This window comes from Thalassophryne amazonica, chromosome 9 (assembly GCF_902500255.1).
Source record: "Thalassophryne amazonica chromosome 9, fThaAma1.1, whole genome shotgun sequence".
Taxonomy (NCBI): domain Eukaryota; kingdom Metazoa; phylum Chordata; class Actinopteri; order Batrachoidiformes; family Batrachoididae; genus Thalassophryne; species Thalassophryne amazonica.
The window spans coordinates 107925676-107939514 of NC_047111.1; the positions used below are offsets into that span (position 1 = coordinate 107925676).

General features: G+C 38.9%; 1 protein-coding gene across 5 annotated transcripts in view; it reads right to left on the reverse strand.

The window, feature by feature from the left end:
- Positions 1-2539: 2539 nt before the first annotated feature.
- Positions 2540-13839, reverse strand: part of usp25 (ubiquitin specific peptidase 25) — a 102289-nt gene continuing 90989 nt past the window's right edge. For 4 of the 5 annotated variants that reach the window (XM_034178937.1, XM_034178940.1, XM_034178939.1 and 1 more), the window contains 3 exons: positions 10552-10675; positions 7455-7647; positions 2540-2778 (listed from right to left, as the gene is read on the reverse strand). In XM_034178937.1, the coding sequence (XP_034034828.1) occupies positions 2606-2778; positions 7455-7647; positions 10552-10675 (490 nt within the window). In that variant the 3' untranslated portion in view covers positions 2540-2605. Of the gene's footprint in view, positions 2779-7454; positions 7648-10234; positions 10475-10504; positions 10676-13839 lie in introns of those variants that run through there. The other variant, XM_034178941.1, reaches the window with a different exon arrangement.

Sequence of the window (13839 nt, forward strand, 5' to 3'; positions counted from 1 at the left end):
ATGTAACAACAAGAAATATACTCAAAACCTGGATTAATATTTTTAGTCACACAGCACTACTATTATTCTGAACACTACTGTATTTTGAGCTATAGTTATGAATAATTATGGGGTAGTTGCTTTGAGTGACAGCTATTATATGTATTTGTGCACAGTGTTTGTCCCTTCTGAGTATTTTATTAAAATTATTTGACAATGTTTGCTGTGCAGCTAAATGTACTATTTCTGTTGAGTGAAATTTTAACATTATGTTGTCTGTTAAGCACTAATTTGAAGGTATTAATAGCTTAGTGATGTTACCTACACTGCTAGTGTTGCAGTAATTGAGGCTAGATGCCGGTCATAGTTTTAATACCTACTATGCCGACTGTAAGAACCACCATCCAGTCTGCAAAAATAGTTCAATCAATCACCTAAACACAAGTTATGTAGCATGTTAACCTTAGTATCCTGATAACTTTGCAATAGGTAGGCATCTTTAGGCTTCATTTGTCTCGCTCAGGTTACACCAGTTTTGCCCATGCTCCACCAACTTTACACATTTATGGGCTGACTGGGAGTTAGGCACTGACAAGATGGTGACATCCAAAACCAACCTACTTGAGCGTCAAATCCACTCTTAAGAAAACGTACGGGTGATGTCAAATTGCGTTACATATATACAGCCCATAATATACAGTGCATCTGGAAAGTATTCACAGTGTTTCACTTTTTTCACATTTTGTTATGTTACAGCCTTATTTCAAAATGGATTAAATTAACCCCCCCAAATTCTACTCACAACACCCCATAATAACATCGGGGTCTTGGTCACCTCCCTGACGAAGGCCCTTCTCCCTCGATCTCTCAGTTTAGACGGGCAGACAGCTCTAGGAAGAGTCCAGATGGATCTGAACGTCTTCCATTTATAGATAATGGAAGTCACTGTGCTCATTGGGACCTTCAAAGCAGCAGAAATGTTTCTGTACCCTTCCCCAGATTTGTGCCTTGAGACAATCCTGTCTCTGAGGTCTACAGACAATTCCTTTGACTTCATGCTTGGTTTGTGCTCTGACCTCTCCTGCACTGTCAACTGTAGGACCTTGTGTAGACAGGTGTGTGTCTTTCCAAATCATGTCTAATCAACTGAATTTACCCCAGGTGGGTAAAAAAAAACAAACAAACAAAACCACTTTTTCACATTGTCTTGTGTGTAGAATTTTGAGCGGAAAAAAAATTAAAATAAATAATTTCATCCATTTTGGAATAAAGCTGTCACATAAAAAAAATGTAGAAAAAGTGAAGCACTGATTATTTTCTGGACGTACGGTATACAGCCTGTGGTGGACATGTTTGCTCACATTTTTCCAAACATTGTGTTCTCCAGTTGGACACTGCTGCTAAAGTGGCCTCCAAGTCAAACACCTAACTCAAATCCATTTAAGCACATATTGTACTTATACTTGCCGAAGGCAAAAAAAAGATGAGAAATTGCCCTGCGGACAATCATGAAGTGAAGATGGTGCAGCAAATCACCAGGAAAGAATCTCTGTTGATGTCTTTGGGTCCCAGACTTCAGGCAGAACAAAGAAGGCAACAATTAAAGTTTATCGCTTCCAGAATAATTAATTTTCAAGGCTGTGAACTAAATGTTGAGAGTAAGTTTCGTAATAGAATTTGACTGTCATTAGACTTTTGAAAGTTATCTTCTTGTGATCAGCGTGATGGCTGGCAGCAGCGTTTTGAAAGCACGAGGGCGTTTCTGTACACGTTTTCTACCACAATTACGCCAGTTTGTTTGTAGAAATCACTACACCTGGAAATGACTCCAGAATCCTCTGATAGAAACTTTCAGTAATAAAGCAGCTTTTAATTATTTTGGCCCCATGCTGAGTCACGGTGATAATGGAACTCTGCTTAAAGTAATAATGGTTGTGACATCAGCTTTCAGGACTGATCGATGCGTCCGAGTGACTTTGTGCAGGACGCTGAACCTCAACATGACCACAGATCACATTTAAAAACAAACACACACTTCTTTATTTGGCCTAAAAGGGCCATAAATAAAATTTTATTCTCTCAATTTATTAACAAGCCACAGAAATTCGGTGGCCGTCTACCACAGCACTTAAAAGATCTCATTCTGGTGCAGTCCACAGAGACATCTGAGACACTCTGAGCTGCTGGAAAAGCTGAAGGCTCTCTTCCTCACTTCCTTAGAAAAATAAAAAGGAGAGTGCTTCAGAAAGGGCTACGAGCATGGTTGGGGAAGCTTGAATCAAACGCCAACAAGGATAATAAAGTTTGGAAAACCATCAAACTTCTTTTTTGTTTTTGTTTTTCTTGTTTTGTTTTGTTTTTTTGCAAAGCTGTAACAGAATGTGCTTGGCTTTCCGTTTTTCCCACCAACATAATCGCTCATTTCTTTTTCCCTCCCCACAATCTGTCCTCCCTCCACCCTCCTCTGCTGTGTTTTGTTTCAAATAAAAGACGTAATATTAAGAGGCTCCTTGTTAGTATAGTGGCTAGTATTCCTGCCTGGAACCCTTAACAGGAAGGCGCGAGTTAAGACGAGGTCCATGATTGAAGCCCGGAGGAGGCCGGAGGCGCAGTGGCGGTGCACGGCTCATCTGCACGTGCTCGCAGCTCTGCTGAGGGAGGCCATGACACGGCTGAATCGCTCGCACAGCTCCAGGGTGGAGTAGGCAGGCAGTTTGGGAGGACCGTGGAAGCTTTTGATCTCCGTCGAGCAGTCCAGTAATTTGGGCAGAAAGTCGGTCAGTTTCTCCTGCAGGTTTGCTGCAGAGACAAAGATAATAAAAGATTTGCTGTGCGGACTGTGGATTGTAACGTGCTGACTGTCAGCAGCCTGTTAAAAAGAAACGTACTTGAAGGAGGGGAAAAAAAAACTGTCATAAGTGAAGGAAAATTATCACATATTTGTCAATAAATAAATTCTGTGCACACTTTATACTTTCTTCTGCAGTGAATGAGAAAGAAGTTGGAGCTCCATCCTCCATTCAGAGTAAATAAATCTGATACACTTTTATATATCTGAATGATCAATTATGAGCCGAACAGGTTTCAGTACCAACAAAGGCGGCAACATAGCACAATCCAGTCTCGGTACATCATGTACAACATTGAACATCTCGAAATGTGTGACACCTTCCCTGAGTGGCAGCCACAATCTGCATGAGGTCAAGTAAGCATCACACAGGGGTCAAAAGTTAAGAGTGCTTGAATCGTTGTGAAAAGTTTACCTCACTGTTTGGAGTGTTTGGCACTTTATGTTAAAAACCTAATTAGTTATAGTTATTTCTTCTAAAAAGTAAATTACTTGGTAACTGAGTTACAGCATTATAAAAGTAATTAGTTAATATGGAAAGTAACTATTGTGTAACTTTTTAAAAAAATGTTTAAATATGTCAATGAAGTTAGATACCCCCATGGAACTTTAAAGTATGTACAATTATTTAGAATAAAACTGAATATTAAATATGCTTAATAAATTAAAGGGACACTTAATATAAATTATGAACCAAAACACAACATTAATCTGCCTTATTTTAATGTTGCTGAGAGACAACTTACTTTTTTTTTTTTAATGTTCAAATATGTTAATTGAATCTGGATTCCCCCCCCCCCTTAATTAACTTCAAATTCAACTGTATGTTAGATTATGTATAATGAAACTGAATATTAAATGTTTAATGAATGAAATGTACACTTAATAGAATAAATCATTGACAGTAAACATTGTACACTAATCTACAATATTTAAATGTTGCAGTGGGACGTGAGAGAAGACACTCATCAAATTTATTATTGTAGATATCATTACTATGTTTATAATACAGTTGTATGTAAATGTTTGGGCAGCCCTGATAATTTTCATGATTTTTCTTTATAAATTATTGGTTGTCTGGATCAGAGATTTCAGTTAAATATATCATATAGTAGATGAACAAACTTATATTTAAGAAGTGAAATGAAGTTTCTTGTATTTACAGAAAGTGTGCAATAATTATTTAAAAAAATTAGGCAGGTGCATAAATTTGGGCACCCTTGTCATTTTATTTATATGAATACATTTAGTACTAATTATTGGAAAACTAAATTGGTTTGGTAAACTCACTGAACACTGACCTCCTTACACAGGTGAATCCAATCATGAGAAAGGTTATTTAAGGTGGCCAGTTGCAAATGTTTCTCCTCTTTGCATCTCTTTTAATGAGTGACAACAAACTGATAAATATTTATTCATCAGTTTTGGTAATTCTGACCCCTGAATAAACTGAAGTTGGCCTGTGTCACCAATGATGCCGTTTTTACTGCACCAATCAAAAACCTTCAGCTGTAGACAGTACAAGTTAGAACTTATTGGAATCTTTATGATCAGACAAATAACGTACATAGTATGCCTTTAGACCCGACAGGAACATTTTCAACTTTTGACTACTGTGTTTAACTCACCCCTATCTGGCTGAAGATACCACTCAGAAGGTTACTGCACATTTCTGTGGCAGGCACGGTGGACCAAGTCTGGACTTTAGCTGTAGTTTTACCACCTTAGTTGGTACAGATGAGGTTGAAATTAGTTTATTAAATGTAGAACTCTTGACTATATATCAGTTTGTATTTATATTTCCTGTCAGCCATTCCACTCTGTGCAGAGCAGATCCTGTCAGATCTCAGATGTTAAGCAGAGTAAGTCCTGATTAGCATTTGGCTTTAAGACCACCACAGGCCGTACACGAGTTCCTCCATCTAGAAATGGAGCTGCGTGATAACTTGGGCCAAATCCTCATGCAGATCTCTACTGGAATGACTGCGATGACCTTGAGCAACCCAGACAAGCTGAAAGCTAAAACATTTGTCATTTTATTTTCATCTTTCTTGTTTGAATTGGCAGTTCATTTCATATTTAATCTTTTCCAACATTTTTTTTTTTTGCCCTTCAGGCACTTTTTTGTTTTGAAACTGAGGCTCCATTTTGATCAACTTACTGCAACACAGATTTTAAAAGTCACTGGAAACATTTGTGAACTCCAAACATTATACTATGACTGAAATCGTGTTAGATTTATTTTTTTGTCCCTGAGGTTTACACCATAAAGTCAGCTGTCAGAAATAAACACTTGAGTCTCTTGTAAACGTGACGCCGACACTTCATTAGACTTGACAAATGCCTTACTCACGAGCGCGTTATTTTTTTTTTTACCTCCTAAATTTGCTTCCTAGAACATTCTCAAGTGCAGTTCTAAGAAATGTGCTCAATGCCGATCCAAACCCACGTCATAAGGTAAATATTTTCAATGTGATATCACAAGTGGAGCGCATGTTGTACAACAGTAACAGATTGTAAAACTCTAGTGGCTATGTGATAATACTCAGCTTTTCCTGAACACGGGCCAGACGCTCTGAGAGCAATCTGTCTCTGGACCCGTCCTGGAAAGTACCGATAAGAGCTCAATCAGTCTGTCATTTTCTCCACAGAAATTACAGATGGACTCAGTGATCATGTCTGAGTACGACAGACTGAACCCAAACACAAACTTGCGCACATCACTTAAATGCGCTTTGTGATTTCAACTCTGACATGCTCTGATATCATCATAGACAGCAGAGTTGTTACACAAACAGGGCGATGTCTGAGGCAAAAAAAACCCTTTATTTTGTCCATTAACCTCTTAAACCCTAGAGTCTCCAAATTTGGGGACTTGCCCTGTTTTGAAACCTTTGAACACTCATAACTAACCAATGCTGACACCAACATACACTTATTATACATCAAAATGTCAAGCGAAGTCTCCTCTACAAAAGTATCCACTCCAATCACATATCAACTAACCGCAGCTGGAACGCCAAGCAAATAAAGACATAAATCGGAATTCATTTTGGGGAAAAAAAAAAAAACCCTCATTTACTCCTACCAAATATTATTTACTTTCAATATTTTTTTTGCATCCACAACCCCTAGGACCTGTCTTTTGGCTGATCCAAACATTTGCATTTTTGACCTTGTACAAGCTGGAAAATAAATCATAACGTATGGGTATGTGATTTTGGAGAAATAGGCTCTAGGGCTTAAGGGGTTAATAAAGGAAGACTTCACCAAAAAAAACCAAGACAAATGCTTTTTGCTTTTTCTAAAGGTTTTGTCACACAACTGTGGCAGTGTCAGTGCAGCGCCCTCTTGTGGTCACAATCATAAAGGCATGTGTGTTACCAGTCCTTTGTGTCCAGCCTACAGAGACATTCTGATTATAAATTGCGCACTTTGCAATTGCGAATTGAAAATATGCTTAATGAAAAGAAAAAACCCTCAAATATTACACAAAGAAAGTTATTAATGTCCGGATGAGGTAGATTTTGAGGTGATCAAAGCCCAGGAGTCACATAACTTGGAAACTGTCACTTCACTATTGTGTTCTGCTGACATTTTTAACTGCACTAATCTGTAATAGAATCCTGCCTACTGACTGGCTGGACAAGGTAAAGTTCATAATTAAGCTATGACGGTAGCGAGCATAACCGAGTCATCAGTGTCCTGCACAGCCATATAGCTCATTGCTAATTTTGTTACGTTTGTTTCCAACAGATAAAATAAATTTAGGATGCTACTGAATATCTCATTTTACAAAACAAATTTCAATTTATATGGCGCCAAATTACAACAAAGTTGTCTCAAGACACTTCACACAAGTAAGGTCTAATCTTACCAACCCCTAGAGCAAGCACACAGGCGACAGCGGTAAGAAAAAACTCCCTCTGATGGTTTGAGGAAGAAACCTCAAGCAGACCAGACTGAAAGGGGTGACCCTCTGCTTAAGTGATGCCACCAACACAATTTACAAAACAAATATACAGGAAATTGAACAAAACAATTAATTCAATGGCCATAAAGATCCTGTAAGGTCCCACAGCAAAATCCAAACCTTTTATTTGAGGTTTGCTGAAACAAAATGCTGACTGTTGAGTGTACCATTCTGCAGAAAGTCAAGTAAATAACTTTGTAACACAAAGAAATGGTTTACCAGTAATTAATTTAGCTATTTAGAAAGACCTGGCACAAGCGTGTAAACTGTGTCCGTCTGTTGCCAGTCATGAATCAGGTCCATCGAATTTAAAACTGGATGTTGAACTGGAAAATAGTTCAAACCACAAATGATCAGAATCACAATGCTCATTGTGATCATCAAAGAACTTGACTTCATGCTGCAATTCAACTCACTGACAATATCAACCAGAACTATGATAAATAGTGCCTTAAACATTTGCTACCCAGTACAATCTACTTCAATCTATTACACAAGAGTGCAGAAGATATGTTCTTTTGTTTTTTTGTTTGTCTATTAAAGGGTAAAAATGCTGAGGTTGGTGTGTTCTGTGTACACCGTGGGTCTGATATGGTGAAGGTTTGTCGTTGTGTAATTTATATCCGACTCTGCAGTTCTCCCTTAAAGACTCACATTCCATCTCTTGGCCCAGGTAGGAGCACCAGCGGTTCCTCATGTCCTCCACAGCCAGCAGGTCTCTCTCATTGTCGTGGACCAGCAGTAGAGGGATGCAGGGAACCACCAACTCGTTCATGATGCCCAGTCCTGTGGTAACTTCTGGTTCTTCTCCAGATTCAAACATGGCAGCAGCTTGTTCATTTAGTTTCTAGGCAGGAAAACAGTAAAGAGTCATGAAGAGATGAAACATCTTTAGCCTAAAACAATAAGGTAGACTGCAGCCTCCTGGCTGTTCTCCAGTCTAGTAGGACAAAGATTAAAGATGAATGGTAAACGTTCCTGCTATAAATTATTGTTCTGCCGCTAGATGTCACATTAGCTCCAGCTGTTCAGGACTTAAAGGAGGACTACCACAAAGAACCTTTTTAACAGCTTGACTGGCTCTCCATGCGGAGAAAGCCAGATGTTTGTCGATTCTGGAATTTTTATGCTTTCAACACAGTTTTCGGAGAAGTTGCACCTGCCCACCATTTTGAATGACAGCAACATGGTGAGTGCTGCTACGTCTTTAGAATCGTGAGGAGGGGCAACTGTTTCACAGGGCGAGACCTGGATACACCAGGAACCCGAGCCCTGAACATGCATGCAGCCATCCCAGCAATGTAAACAACAGACTGAAAAGCTTGGAAAACAAACACAGAGGGAGTGTTGCTTGATTCTCTGCACAGGGTGCCATTAATCCATGAAACCTTTACATAGAAAACTAGAAGCACTCAGAGTGCAAACCTCCGCCAAGGCCATGGGGTCACTAACGCCATAACATCTACACGCTGTGGAATCATTGAACCTAAAAAAAAGTCTAACAATGATGTTTGCTCAGTAGTAAAAAAAAAGTTTCATCTGCTGTGACTGGATAGCATGTATCCTTAGCGCTTGGCATCACAGTTTATTGCAACTTGCACCTTTCCCAGAAGCTACTGTCATCTGAGCACTGATATTGATATTGCATGTGCTTATAGACAAAAACAAATAAGAGACAAAATTCAATTTATTATTCAATAAAGAGATTCCCTCCTTGGCACAGTGATCTATTTCTTTGTCTCTTTCTCTAAAATTGTATATAATAATCATTAGATTATTAATATATAAACAAAAATAAATTTAAGAAATATTACAATCTGAAAACAAATGCACCCGAACGTGATGACAGCTGCAACTGTTTAATGCTAACTTTTAACATTGAAAAAGCCATAGACATGCTAACCCGTTAGCATCGGGATCCAGATGGTGATCCCACTAATCACTTGTTCCTCTTGTCATTTCCAACCACTCCACAAAATTTCAACAAAAATAAATTTAAGAAATATTACAATCTGAAAACAAATGCACCCGAACGTGATGACAGCTGTAACTGCTTAATGCTAACTTTTAACATCGAAAATGCCATAGACATGCTAACGCATTAGCATCGGGATCTGGATCACCACTAAAATTTAATCGCTTGTTCCTCTTGTCATTTCCAACCACTCCACAAAATTTCATCAAAATCCGTTCACAACTTTTTGAGTTATCCTGCTGACAAATAGACAAACAAACAAACGCGACCGAAAACATAACCTCCTTGGCGGAGGTAACAACCGTTTTCTGTTAAATGAATGTGTAAAATGTCTTAGAGCAGAATGAAGGCTTTTCTACCCAGCAGCACATCCTGGGTGAGGAAAAAACAACGACTCATTAAGTTTCAACTAATGATCATAACACTTTTTATGACAAATGATTCTGATATTAGCTCACTTTCCAAAACGGTTGTTCTTTATTACTTCAGCCAATGAGGCTGTTTTCACCCACACCTATTTGTTGTTTTGTCAGTGCAAATTACTCAAAAACTATGGAACCAATTTTCATGAACCTTGCTGGCTGTGGCCTGGAAACATTCTGGAATGGATTCTATAAAAGGAGAAGACTTCAGATCTGGCACGTTACACAAAAATAGATTTTCCAAAACCTGGTGAAATGGTTGGCAAGGAAAGAATCCCATTAAATTTTAGGAGTATAACCAAGAAAGTTTAAAACTCTATTTTGCAAGGTGGTTAAGGTACAAGTTTGACTCCCCCCCATTCCTTTCACTATTCATTTCATTCTACCTTTCAGTATGTTTCATTGCTTTTACCAAGTCATAGATATTTTTTAATGTTAAGAGTGATCCCACAGAGCCAGAAGGACTGAAGTGGATCCTGATGTACTCGCTGCCGCTGCTGCATGAGGACAGACGGTTTTCATCTTATTCTTGGCAGAAACCACCTCGCTGTCACACAAACTCCCTGACCTCAACTTCTTTTTTTTCCCTCCCCTCCTTCCCCAAGTAAGTTTGAAATCAGTAACGGTGGATTTGCAAAAACATGCACGTACATTAACTGTGTCAATGTTAGCAGTGTTTTCAATTAAAACAAAAGTTGAAGGTAAACAGCTGAGCGGATGGAGCCGCCGGAGTTCCTGGCCAAAGATCTGAAATGACCGAACAGGCTGTGCGGAGCTGAACGTCGGAGGTTATCTGAGGACACGGCTTGTGTCTCATAGTAATGTGTTTACACTCGCTGGCCCTCCTGCTTCCTATTCCCACTCCAGTGATTACATTAGGAGCACAATGCTGGTGTAAGGTTACTGAGTGCAGCAGCAAGAGGGCTGCTAAAGACTAGTTTCAGGCTGATCAGACCAAAATACCCCCACAGCTCTAACCAATGAAGCCAGAACACACGGCCTAAAGCTCGGTGGGAGTGAAATGAAAAGGGGCTCACGTCTCCAGACTGGAAGGATTTTCATCTGTCAGTATCCGATGAAAAACCTTTGTGGGCTGCAAGGAAGCCAAAGCAGTATCTCAGCAAAATCAACCCGATTACAGGACCGCAGCTTGATGTTAGAGGGGAAATGTGTGGTGGGCTTCGTTTTGCTGAGTCACCGAAGCACAGGAAGTGTGGGAGAGCGACACAAAGGAGGAGGCCCCAAGGACGATCATAAACCAGACCATCGATGTCCAGCTCCATCTCAACACATAGAGGGATGAATATAATCCACTCACTTCACATGAGAGGTTGAAAATAAATCACTGTCTCACCAGCAAACACTCTCGACGGTAGTGACCAAGAAGCTCTTCATCGTGTCCTCTGTATAGTCCTTTCGTCAAAAGCTCCCTGTTGTACTGATACGAGTAAATCAGATACATCAGAGCCTCCACGTAGCTAAAACAGAACAGATACAAAGATGTCAAATTCAGGAAAATAGATAGTTTAGAGAAATGAACTTAAAATGCACCATTCTGTTGTATCCTTAAAGCAGAGATAAATAAACTGTACACTGCTGCCATCTGCAGGTGAAATGACAAAATTCAACAGATCAGGTAAACCTCTCTTTTCGATTATAACCACGAGCACCTCAGTTTAACAGGCTTTTCCAACGTTCCAGGTTTCCGTTGCATCCCGATATTACACTCAACTCATACAGCAGATGACATTTGTAGGCGAATATAATTACTGCTTCCTGCAATTTCTTTGTGGTTTTCCCTTTAGAGTCCTTGGCATTTTACCAAGGACAATTTTAAGTAGATCTCTACAAAAACTGTTAGAATGTGCAAGAAACCAAGAGAACATTTGGAAGGCTTTTTGCAACACTGCAATGAAAGAATGATTTCTCTGCCTTGACAACACCTATCAAAAAAGGTCCAGCTTCCCTCTACAAGTGCTCAAAGTAGTCAAAGTAAGTCTGCTTTTTAACCCATAATAGTGTACTTTACTGTCTTGGATTTGGAGATTAAAAATGACACCCAGAAAGTCCACTTATAGCTGTAACCCTTTTAAATCAACTTCTGCTGAATTCTTGCAATGTCAGGCCATGAGATGACATAAAACCTATTAATACAATAAATAAATGAAATACATATAATTATTACAGCTCTGACAGTCCTTCTCCAAGCATAAAAACATCTTCTACAAACATAACCAACAATGTGGTACTTTGCAAATTCAAGTTACAGTATGTTTAATTTAGAAGCAATTATTTATTAGCAGAAACAAAATACTCCATTCATAACCATCTGTTCATCATTCAATGAACTGATGTGTTTTCATGAGCTCAGAATGAGTGCTTTCTATCGAAATGGGAGCAGTGGCTGCTCCCCTGAATGCTGTCTGCTGGTTGCTAACACAGGCTAGCAACTTTTAGAATCCTCATTTTTGTGAAATGGAGGATCCATATTACTTATGACAACAGAAGACATGGGGGCATGAATACACATCATCATCATCATCATCATAAAAAAAAAACTGAAGGGAAACAAAATCATGACTGGCGATGGCATAATGCAATCTGAAATCTCACCACTAGGTGACAGTGAATCCTACACACTGTAGCCTTAACACATTATTGTTAATTGTGACAGAATATGAAGAATTCTGTTAGTTTGTTTTACTTTTTTAAAATTTTAAATATGAATTCTTACTTCTGGGTATATGAAACAAAAACTGAGAAAAGGCAGCACATTTTTCATGATCAAATCAAGTTTTGCTGTAATTTTTTGTCCCTGTGCCACATGGCGTGATAAGACCAACTTTATTTATCCTGAAGGAAATTATTTTGCCAGAGTAAAGAAACAGTCTAATTTTTTTCTTTTCTGTTCTTTTTAACAATTAGTACAACAAATTTACGCAAAATGACTGGAAAACATTTGCACAAGATGTTCAACAATATTGCACATAACTCTGAATATCTGAATAACTGTTCATTACATATTCATCCTGTAGAAGGGGAGGAATTATACAGTCTGACTGCCACAGGTAGGAAAGACCTCCTGTGGAGTTCTGTGGTGCACCACGGTGGTCTCAGTCTACGCATGAAGGTGCATTGACAGGACGTCAATGTGGCATGCAGGGGGTGGGAGGTGATATCAAGGATGCTGAGCAGTTTCCTCAGCATCCTCCCCCTTCTGACACCTCCACCACAGACTTCAGCTCAACCCCGAAGATAGAGCCAGCTCTCCTGATGAGCTTGTTGAGTCTGTTTGTGTCAATGATGAGAGGAAATATTCTTAAAAACCTGAGAATTTCTGTGTCCATTGTTTTTCTTTTACACATTATACAACCCCTGGCAAAAATGATGGCATCACCGGCCTCAGAGGATGTTAATTCAGTTGTTTCAATTTGTAGAAAAAAAGCAGATCATAGACATGACACAAAACTAAAGTAATTTCAAATGGCAACTTTCTGGCTTTAAGAAACACTATAAAAAAAATTGTGGCAGTCAGTAACAGTTACTTTTTTAGACCAAGCAGAGAAAAAAAAAAAAAAATATGGAATCACTCAATTCTGAGGAAAAAATTATGGAATCATGAAAAACAAAAGAACGCTCCAACACATCATTAGTATTTTGTTGCACCACCTCTGGACTTAATGAGTGACAAACAGTACTCTTCATCAATCTGGCTCCAACTTTCTCTGATTGCTGTTGCCAGATCAGCTTTGCAGGTTGGAGCCTTGTCATGGACCATTTTCTTCAACTTCCAAAGATTTTCAATTGGATTAAGATCCGGACTCTTTGCAGGCCATGACATTGACCATATGTGTCTTTTTGCAAGGAATGTTTTCACAGTTTTTGCTCTATGGCAAGATGCATTATCATCTTGAAAGATGATTTCATCATCCCCAAACATCCTTTCAATTGATGGGATAAGAAAAGTGTCCAAAATATCAACGTAAACTTGTGCATTTATTGATGATGTAATGACAGCCATCTCCCCAGTGCCTTTACCTGACATGCAGCCCCATATCATCAATGACTGTGGAAATTTACATGTTCTCTTCAGGCAGTCATCTTTATAAATCTCATTGGAACGGCACAAAACAAAAGTTCCAGCATCATCACCTTGCCCAATGCAGATTCGAGATTCATCACTGAATATGACTTTCATCCAGTCATCCACAGTCCACGATTGCTTTTCCTTAGCCCATTGTAACCTTGTTTTTTTCTGTTTAGGTGTTAATGATGGCTTTCATTTAGCTTTTCTGTATGTAAATCCCATTTCCTTTAGGCGGTTTCTTACAGTTCGGTCACAGACGTTGACTCCAGTTTCCTCCCATTCGTTCCTCATTTGTTTTGTTGTACATTTTCGATTTTTGAGACATATTGCTTTAAGTTTTCTGTCTTGATGCTTTGATGTCTTCCTTGGTCTACCAGTATGTTTGCCTTTAACAACCTTCCCATGTTGTTTGTATTTGGTCCAGAGTTTAGACACAGCTGACTGTGAACAACCAACATCTTTTGCAACACTGCGTGATGATTTACCCTCTTAAGAGTTTGATAATCCTCTCCTTTGTTTCAATTGACATCTCTCGTGTTGGAGCCATGATTCATG